At 41.3% G+C, this 10,560-nt stretch overlaps 1 protein-coding gene across 1 annotated transcript; it reads left to right on the top strand.

Annotated features, from left to right (window-relative positions):
- Positions 1 to 821: 821 nt before the first annotated feature.
- On the top strand, positions 822 to 3,548 carry LOC148035990 (pentatricopeptide repeat-containing protein At3g09040, mitochondrial-like). Its single transcript, XM_087678876.1, has one exon. The coding sequence runs from the start codon at positions 822 to 824 to the stop codon at positions 3,546 to 3,548; it is 2,727 nt and encodes a 908-aa protein (XP_087535002.1).
- The last annotated feature ends 7,012 nt before the right edge of the window (positions 3,549 to 10,560 follow it).

Below are 10,560 nucleotides of genomic sequence, written 5' to 3' on the forward strand. Positions count from 1 at the left end.
ATAGAGATACGAGGTCGACTTGAGCAAGTTCATAATATGTAGCAACTATGTAGCAAGAAATTTCTCTGTGTCTCTCTCCTTCCTTTTGAATATGTTTTTAAAATCATATGCTCCCTTGTTGGACTGTAGGATTGTGTGTAGCCGGATTGTTCTGAAGTCAAACTACCTCCGTGCTAAGTACATGAACTTAGGCATGGCAGGGCTCTAAGACTTGCAAAGTCTAGTTTGAGATAAGCGTGACACCATCCTAAATGCTAATCTATACTATTAGTTAAGGAGAGGTGGAGGGCGGATGCCACATGGCAGCCGCCCACCTCCCCCACAAAAAAAAAAGAGAACGCGGGGCAAAACGCCCCCCCCCCCCCAAATATCGCGCTTGTCCCGGTGTGAAGCGTTGCGGCGAGTCTAAGCGCGGAGTGCCTAGTATTTACTTGAAGAACCAAACACATACTGCCTTAAAAGTGTTTCTAGAGTAATGATATGCCTCTGATCGATAAGAAACCCCTCTGCAACGAATAGCTGTCTGATAGGTAAAATCGTTACGATTGCCCTTCCCCCGTGCTGTGCAACGAGGGGAAAGCGCGAGTCTGTGCGTTATGGAACTCAGCATCCATTGTAGCAGATGATGGCAGTCTCTGAAATGCGTGGTTGCTATCATCACACTGCATGTCTGCACAGTCGGACAGACCTGGCATCCATTGATAATCAGCACATTTCGGCAGCCTCCATGAGCTTCTGCACTTGTAATATGATGCCCTGGCTTAAGCTTCAGTGCGTCATCTCGTCGGAAGATCAGAATGCGGGCCGATCCCTCTCTGAGCATGGTCGACAGTTTGATCAGTGCCCTGCAGAACTGCAGGCACAAGAAGAGCGTGCATCAAGCCACACAGTTGCACGCCATCCTGTGCCAACACCACTTGGAATTGCATCCGGTCCTCGGCAACTTCCTTATACCTGTGCTGGTTGAGTGCGGGGATTTCTTGGCTGCTCGCCATGTTTTTGATAGATTAGTCCATCCAAACGAGCATTCCTGGACTTCGCTTATTTCTGGCTACACTGATCGTGGTGAACCACAGCATGCTCTCCATCTCTATCGCATGATGGTAGAGGAGGGTTGCGTACAACCTTCCAAGTACACATATGTGGCCCTGTTTAGTGCTTGTTCTAGGCTGGAAGATGCAGCAATGAGCCAAGAAATACACACCGAAACAACCAAGCGTGGAGTTGAAAAAGAGCTGTACATTGGCAGCAGTCTTGTGGACACATACAGCAAATGTGGCTTGCTTCAGGAGGCACGTCTTGTTTTTGACAGGTTAGCAGTCAAGGATGCAGTGTCATGGAATACACTGATCACAGGATACACTGAAAATGGACTTGGGGAGGAAGTGTTGAACTCTTTCAATCAGATGCAGCTGGAAGGTGCATGTGCAGATACTGTCACGTTTGTCTGCAGCTTGAAAGCTTGTGGTATTATAGGAGATATTAAGACAGGTCAAAAGTTACACTCAGAAACTGCTAAAAGGGGGCTTGAAAATAATATCTATATTGGCAGCACACTTGTGGGTATGTATGCCAAGCATGGCTTCCTTTTTGAGTCACAGCAAGTGTTTGATTCACTGCCAGCTAGAAATGAAGTTTCATGGGCCACGCTGATTGCAGGATACATGAGACATGGGTTCAATGAGGAAGCTGAGAAATCTTACCAACAGATGGAGCTTGATTGTGTAACTGCAGATGCAATCACTTTTGCTTGCAGGTTGAAAGCTTGCGGGATTTCTGGACAATTAGAAACAGGTCACATAATAAATTCTGAAATAATTAAAAGGGGACTGGAAAGAGAGCTTTATGTGGGGAGCACACTTGTAGATATGTACATCAAATGTGGTTCACTTGAAGAAGCAACCATAGTGTTTGACCAGTTGCCCTCCCGAAGTGCAGTCTCTTGGAACGCATTGATTGCAGGATATGCTGAACATACTCTTGACAAGAAAGTACAAAATTCCCTATCCAAAATGCAGGTGGAAGGCTTATCTCCTGATCCAGTTACGTATATCTGCAGCTTGAAAGCTTGCAGCGGTACTAAAGTTCTGGAAACAGGCTGGCAACTTCATTTGGAATTGACGAAAAGAGGATTGGAAAGAGAGGTCTATGTAGGTAATGCATTGGTTGATATGTACATTAAATGCAAGTCATTTGATCAAGCACAAAATGTGTTTGATGGCCTACTAGATCCAGATGGAATTGCATGGAATGCACTGATTGCAGGATATGTTGAACACGGGCTTAACAAGGAAGCATTGAACTGTCTTCATGAAATGGACCTGAGAGGTGTTGCTATGGATGTTGCCACATTTGTCTGCAGCTTGAAAGCTTGTGGTAGTATTGGTGCTTTAGATACAGGCCAAGAAATACATGCGGAAGTAATAAAGAAGGGATTGGAGGTTGAGTTTAATATAGGCAGCACTTTGGTGGATATGTACAACAATTGCAGCTCACTTGCAGAAGCTTATCAAGTTTTTGGTGCATTAGCGGTTCTAGATGCAGTCTCATGGAATGCCTTAATCGGAGCATATGCTGAACATGACCTTGGTGAACAAGCACTGGACTGTTACAGACAGATGCAAACGGAAGGTTTCTCAGCAAATGCCACCACATTGGTTTTCTGCTTGAAAGCTTGTGGCACCACAGGAGCCTTGGCGTTGGGCCAAGAAATACATGATGAGATTAGAAAATCAGGGTTAGATACAAATGTATATTTGAGTAGTATGCTTGTCGACATGTATGGGAAATGCGGCTCCCTTGCAGAAGGACAGGAGGTGTTTGACAAGCTGCTGGTTCGTGATATTGTATCATGGACTGCCATGATTAATGCATATGGTGAGAACCATCAGCCCAAAATGGCTCTACAATGTTTTCAGCAGATGCTAGAACAGAGAGTAAGGCCAGATGCTGTTACATTCACATGTCTTCTAGCTGCATGCAGCCATGCTAGCCTCATCCTTGAAGGGCAAGAATGCTTTAAGCTAATGATCAAACAGTTTGCAGTTGAACCAACATTAGATCACTATGCTTGCATGGTTGATCTTTTTGCGAGATCAGGACGCATTAATGAAGCAGAGACATTTTTTGCAGCCATGCAGTGTCCCCCATCCAATATAATCTTGATGGATCTTCTTTCTGCTTGTAAAATTTATGGTAAAGTTGAATTAGGACAGAATTATTTTCAGCAGCTTCGGAAGGTGGATCAGAGAGATGCTGCTCCTTACTTGGTCATGGCAGACCTTTACACAAGTAATGCTAGGTGGAGTGATGCCAATGAAGTCGAGGAAATGAGGATACTTGCAGGGGCTAAGAAAAAACCTGGTAGAGCTCTTGTTGAGGTGAGTGACAAATTATATGGATTTGTTGTGGGTACTGACAAAAGTAATGACTTATTTGATTCTTTAGAACTTTTGAGCGTTGACATGAAAAACAAGGGTTACATACCAAATTTAGTTTTGGTGTCTGAGTACATATCTAATGAGAAGGAAACTGGGGTTACATCTTGAATCTAGCCCTAGATCACACGATTATCCACATATGCATCCCCTCAAACCTGCTTTGCAACCAACCATAAGATGCTATATAAACATGTGCCTAGACAGTTTTGTGAAAGTAACATTTAGGAATGTATGTGTCCATCTATTTTGAGTATATTGATGGCGATGATAGAGCCAAGTTGGGTTGTTATTCATGCCCACAGTAGATGAATTACATTGAGTCAAGATTGGGCTTTGTTCTTGCTTGTAATAGATGCTCAAGAAGGCTTGAGGGAGTAGATAAAGAGCTTACATGGTTTGGCAATATTATTAGATCACAATGAGGCTCTAGTTTGTGTAGTAGCCCTAGCAATTAGGTAGTGTCAAGAGTGTAGTTCGTGGCCAAATAAGTTTGTTGATGAAGGAGCTACTTGATGAAGGAGCTACTTTAAGCTTAGGCAAACTGATAGCTGGCACACTACTAGTTGTAGTGATGTGATGGAGATGGGCTCTCAAGCTCTTGGTCTTCAGTTGGAGCATTGTTTGTTCCAAGTGAATGTTTCACCACTTGAATGCCTCCTTGTTCCATATTAGATAATCCATTACGCTCAAATCTAGCAATTAGGTAGTGTCAAGAGTGTAGTTGGTGGCCAAATAAGTTTGTTGATGAAGGAACCATCTTAGGCTTTTAGGCAAACTGATAGCTGGCACACTACTAGTTGTAGTGATGTGATGGAGATAGGCTCTCAAGCTCTTGATCTTCAGTTGGAGCATTGTTTGTTCCAAGTGAATGTTTAACCACTTGAATGCCTCCTTGTTCCTTATTAGATAAATCCATTATGCTCAAACCTTGAACTTTGCTCTTGACATAGATCTCAAAAATGCTTTGGCAACTTAAACTTCAAACTTGAGACAGGAATCAACAAATCCAAGTTAACAAGGAGAAAACAAATGGAGAAGATCCAGTTTCAAGAAAGTTTCATGTTTGCTTGACATGACTATGAGATAGTGGGAAACTCTGTATCCTCTCCCTTTACCTTGCATGTAGGGTAAGAGGGTAGGTGAGGTATAGGGACAAGAGGGGTGCAGTAATCTGAAGCTTCAAAGGGCATCAAAATGGGGACATGGATTTAGATTCATACGCAAAGCATGTGAAAGATGGAAGGATTGATTGCAGCCAATACTCCCAGCCATGGTGGCTGATTTCCAGAGACTCTTACTTGCTAAGATGGCTAAGCATTCTTTGATAAAAGATAGTTTGCAAAGGAAGTTGGGTGTTGCTTATCAAGCATTTTTGTAATAGATATTATGATTTGCTACTTCTGGGATTCTCTTTTCATTATGGGAAGATTTCCCACAGAAGAATTGCCATGAGGGTTCTTAGGGACTTACACACTGTAGTCAGTGTTATTGCAAGCATTGGCAATGGTTTTATCAGGCACTTGTAGGTTCAACAACAGATATGTCATCCTCTGTTGGATATAAAGATAAGTTTGTACACACTGTAGTCAGTGTGCAAGCATTGGCAATGGTTTTATCAGGCACCTGGTGGGTTCAACAACAGATATGTCATGCTCTGTTGGATATAAAGATAAGTTTGTACATATGTTGTGATGGATAGTAGGGATCTCTCCGAGGGAGGTGCTTGAATGCAAATGCACAGTTTGGGTTTCTTTTCCTAGTCTGCATCCTAGTTTTGAAGTTGACATCAAAGCTCTAGCAAGTGCTTTGGGCAAGGTCATGCATCTCCCTCCTTTGCCCTCTAACCTGAAAGGTGACCACAAAGAGTGCATTTTGTGGAATAGGAGAGTGGAACCTCCACACATTAGAGATAAGCAATCTCACCACTAGTGAAAAGTGGGCCCATAATACTAAACTACAAAATAAAAACATCACACATATAAAAAGATCAATCACAACGTTAAGCATATATAAACTTAAGAAGAGAATTAAATACTCACAAACTCAAGCCTTTAGGTATTAATGCTTCATGATCCAAAGTCAAGAGGTGTGAAGAATGGAGACAAATAGTTGAGTTGTCTTTTTGAAGGCCACAAGTGCTTTGTTGAGGTGCAAATAAGAGGTTGAGGATGAAGTCTTATGCTCATCTAGAAGTCTCTAAACTTGATGCTTATATTTCAAGATTTGTGTGGCTTAGTCCTTGGAGTGCACATTGAAGTGGTAAGAAAAAATTTATGTTTTTTTCTTTTGAAGGAAGCTTGAAATGTATTAAAAGAGGAAAAAGATTAATATACAATTGTTATAGTGATTCTTCTTTGCTTGAGTACAGGGAAGCATCTTAATTAACTGTGAGCATTTGCAATAGCACCTACTCAAAAAACATTTTCTTTCTCTCCTAGTTTTCTCCTAGTTGAGCTTGTTCTTCATTTCCATTAGTAATTTGCAATCTCTTCAACTTTGGAACTAGGTTAAATTTCTTCATAAAGCTTATGTATCTTGTCCATATCTTTCTCAACTTGCAACAAAAATTGGATTTAAAACCATGCCAAATATTCCAGAGGTAAAAACCCCTCAATGAATTCCATATTACTAGGGGAATGCCATAAATTCCCCCCAAAATAATCTCCCTTCAAGGTATCTTAGATGGATGATATGGCATGATCGACTTGCAAGAAGCAAAAAAATTAGTATTATGGGGAGAATTATAGAAAAGATGGGGAATAAACTCTACCTGTTGATTGCATCAAGGGCATAGTTCGTTACTTATTCTTGCTTTATGAGTCCTTTCATTAGTCCATAGAGCTTTAAGGGTTATTAGCCACATTAAACAGGAGATCTTGAGTGAATGACAAGCAACCAAAGATAAGCAAATCTGTATATCCACTGTTGAGGGCTCCAATTGATGTGCCATCTATCATTTAACTTATAGTACACTACATTTAAGTTTTTCTGCAAGACGAGTGGGAGGACAGGTTCATCACCCACTAAGTCATTAATAATACTATGCTATGACATATCAAGAATGCAGAAACTTCACATGCAGCATGGAAATTTTTTTATAACATATTTTCAATAAATATAAAGGCACGAAAGATTCAACTCAAGCAAGAGTTGAATACCTTGAAGAAATGAAAAATGTTAGTCAATGAGTATGTTTTGAAGGTGAGGAGCATTGCAGATGTTTTAGCAGCGATTGATGCAATGGATGATGATGATGATGATTTGGTTTCATTTACTTTAGGTGGCCTTAACAATGAGAAGGTTGTTTAAATGCATGGATCTAGAGCAAGGCGATGGCAGATGGAACACAAAGACAATGTTCATGTGATGACATAGATTAGAGAGACCAATTGTTACTCAAGTGAATTAGATTTCAAGATGAAAGCTTGGACTTATAAATACAATCTTGAGTATGACACTAACTTTGACTGAAAGGACAAAGTACAATAGTATTCCATCATTGAATGATAAGAAGATACATCACTTTATAGGCTCATGATGGTTCCCTTTTTCTCCACTGTGCTTATGGGATTCAAGACATCTCTTCCTAGAGCATACATCATTTGTCATTTCTCCACACCCTGCTTAATTAATGAGTTTCTATGCTTACTAGTTTTTGCCTCCCCTACATGATGACATGGCCAGGGAAACTAGCTCATAAGGCAGTCTAGTCAAGTTAAAGCTTGAAACTTTACATGATTAGCAATAGTTTTGTTTTACAAAGCAAATCCACTAAGGAAAACAAAATCCACCATGGAAAAACATAAGATCCACTATGGGAAAGATAATTTCTTCAAAATAATATGTTAGAGTTGATGCTGATGGCGGAAGCATCTTCTTCTTCTTTTCTTTCATTCATGAATTGATTCTGGTGGTTACCATTCTACACTTGTTGTGCTCTTTTACAATGGAAACATTCACTAGCTATATGGCCAGTCTTACCACAATAATTACATGTCATGCGATCTTTGTTATCGAAGTTGAAACCTCGGCCTCAGCCTTTTGGTCCAATAGCTCCTTTCGTGTATAAGGGATATTCCATAGATAATGGGACACCATCTTTTGTATTCCTGTTCTTCTGTTTATTCTCTTCATCAAGAAGAGAGTGCTCAATATCTTTCTGTGGCAAATTAGGTATATTGCTAAGAGTAGAGACAAGATTTTCACAAGGATCTTGGTTTACACTAGCAAGGAGTACATCAATGGCTTCATTTTCATCTATTGTTTTTTCAAAGTGGCAAGTTGAGTTTGAAAGGGAGCGACGGATCGAAGGTTGGACTCGAGAGCTATGGCGGGAGAGCAAGAGCAAGAAAGGGAGAGACTAGAAATGGGAACTCCAACAGTCACAATGTGTGACCGGGCCTTTCTTTATTCAAACTGTTACTAAAAGAATAAAGAATAAAGTGACGGTGATGGGCGCCCGCCACCTGCAGTGTGCAGTGGCGGTGACTGTCAGTGTAGTAATACACGGGTGGCTAGACAGAGGCACCTTTACCCCCAATAACCTCCCACTTAAAGGCGAATCTGCCCCAATGAGGAGTGAAAAGAAAAATAAAAAAAGACAGTACAACATGTACACATATACAACAGGATGAGGAAATACGTCATCTCATCTCACGCCCATCAACCTCCTGAGGAAGGCAAAGTGCTCTGTGGAGAGGCTTTTCGTGAGCAGATCTGTAGGATTCTGGTCAGTCGAGATCTTAACAAGATCAACAGACTTATCCTCAAAGACCCCACGTATGAAGTGATACCTCATCTCAATATGTTTCGTCTTCGTATGGAAGACCAGATTCTTGGCTAATTGAATAGCCCTCATAGAATCCGAATGCAGTGTAGTGATAGCATCAATACCAAGGTCAACAACTAAACGACCCAACCAAATGGCCTCCTTGCAAGCCTCAGTGGCTGCAACATACTCGGCCTATATAGTAGAAAGGACCGTGCATTTCTACACCCTGGACATCCAAGAAACAACATCTCTAGCATAGGTGAATACATAGCTGGAAGTGGACTTCCTACTATCTGCATGTCCTACATAATTAGAGTCAGTGTACCCCACGACTCCTGTATCCTGGCTACCATAGCATATGCACATATCTGTAGTGCCCTTCAGGTACCTTATGATACCCTTCGCGGCATCCCAATGCTTCTTGCCAGGTGTAGCCATATAGCGTGCCACAACACCAACTGCAAAGGCAATATTTGGATGAGTGGCTATCATGGCATACATAAGACTGCCCACTGCGGATGTATAGGGAATCTTGGCCATCTCGGCCCTTTGCTCATCTGTCTGCGAACAATCAGCTTGTGATACCTTTATATAAGAAAGCAATGGACAGCCAATAGGCTTTACGTCCTGCATGCGGAAGCGCTCAAGGACTTTATGAATGTACTCCCTCTGTGACAAGTAGAGGAGTCCCTGATGCCTATCGCGTCTAATGAGCATACCAAGTATGTGAGCGGCATGTCCCAGATCTTTCATCTCAAAGCTCTTCTTGAGCTGAGCCTTAAGAGCATCTAGCTCATCATGAGTTTAGGGCTACGAGCCTGTTTTCCTCCTTGGGAAGGAGCTTATTATTGTATATCTGTGTTATTCCAGGGAAGGATGTGTAGGTGCTACTTTGTTTTATCTCGTTAGGCCGAGAGGGTCCATTTTGGGAGGTGTTATTATTTTATTTTGTTACGCCAAGAGGGCCAATTAAGTTTTGTGGTGAAGTGCTTTATTTCATTAGGCCAAGAGGACCAGTTGTCGGTTTAGTGCAGGCCTGCTTGCACATACGCTAGATAGGGTTGGACGCACTAATGCACCATTAAATGTGCACCCTGGCATCCTCCCTCTATACCATTCCCCTTGTTGATTTCTAAACTAGGTGTGAGATCTAGGTTCCCATCAATACTATCTCGAGTGATGTCAGTAATGGAGCAAGTGATTGTTTGTTCATTCCCATCTGAGTGCTGCGAGTTGAGAGACTATCCTTCGTCCACGACACCTACTAGATGGGCTTTATCAATCAGCTACCTCCCTGGGTGTTGTTGCGTGGTTCCTACGGCATTGGATATATGTTGTGAAGACACCTTGGTACCTTCTGCAGAGCCAATTGTGACATAGGACGTGACATCAATCATCAATTGCAATGCTCGGTGAAACGGGCCAAGTTTTTCTAACCCTATCTTTATGATTGTAAGTGTATGTAATGTTTTAAGTGTGGGGATGTTAGAGTCTAGTCAGTTGACGAGTCTTAGGTTATCTTGATGCATTTTACTCTGTCCGATAAGGTTTTAAGTGTGGAGACGCGTCCCTGTGCATTTGAGGTGCATACCCCTTGCATATGCCTCCAGTTGATCATGCATGTATGCCATGACCTATTTTTGCCCTCATGGAGTCCCTTTCCCACCCACCCGTCTAACTTTACCCCACCCTTGGGGCCATTCCTTCATTATTTCTCTTTCTCCCTTGTTTTGACGTTTTGTATGTGAATGCATCCTACATTCACCGACATCACACTGCAACCTTACCGCTATGTTCATCCCTTTGACCTTCTTATTTTTCCTTTTTACCAACCTTTGTTTTGACATACCATTCTTGGAATATTAAATTTTGATGCATTTCATATAAATTAGATCATTTTCCATGTGAACATAACTTTATTGCTTTGAAATTTTGATTTAATATGGCATCCCTAACAACCACATTTTCCTTGATATTTTTTTATTTTATTCCGTGTCATTCTGATGCACGGTTGGTTTGATATTAAATTTTGTGGGTTTTTTAGACATTTTCGTGTGTAATTTTTACATTTTTTCCATGTGCACATGCCCTATTTGCAATGGACTTCCAGTTTAATTTGATACAATCTCCAGCCTACCTTTGTCCCCTTTTTCCTTTTTTCTCCCCCTATTTTGATTGCCAGATTTTTAGTTATTAAATTTTCCATGTTTTCGGGTGTCTTTTTTGTATTTTTTGCATGTGAACCCCTTCTAATTTCCCTAGAACTGTGTGTTGATGTGGCAACCCTGTGAATCCATTTCCCCTAGACATTTTTCCTTTTTACTGCCCTTCATTCTGCCAAATGGTTCT

This window comes from Lygodium microphyllum, chromosome 5, assembly GCF_053477565.2.
Source record: "Lygodium microphyllum isolate KBCC chromosome 5, Lygodium_microphyllum_v1.1.10, whole genome shotgun sequence".
NCBI lineage: Eukaryota > Viridiplantae > Streptophyta > Polypodiopsida > Schizaeales > Lygodiaceae > Lygodium > Lygodium microphyllum.

Excerpts from the sequence above, each read along its gene's own strand:
- LOC148035990 (XM_087678876.1), top strand. The coding sequence starts at position 822 with ATGGTCGACAGTTTGATCAGTGCCCTGCAGAACTGCAGGCACAAGAAG.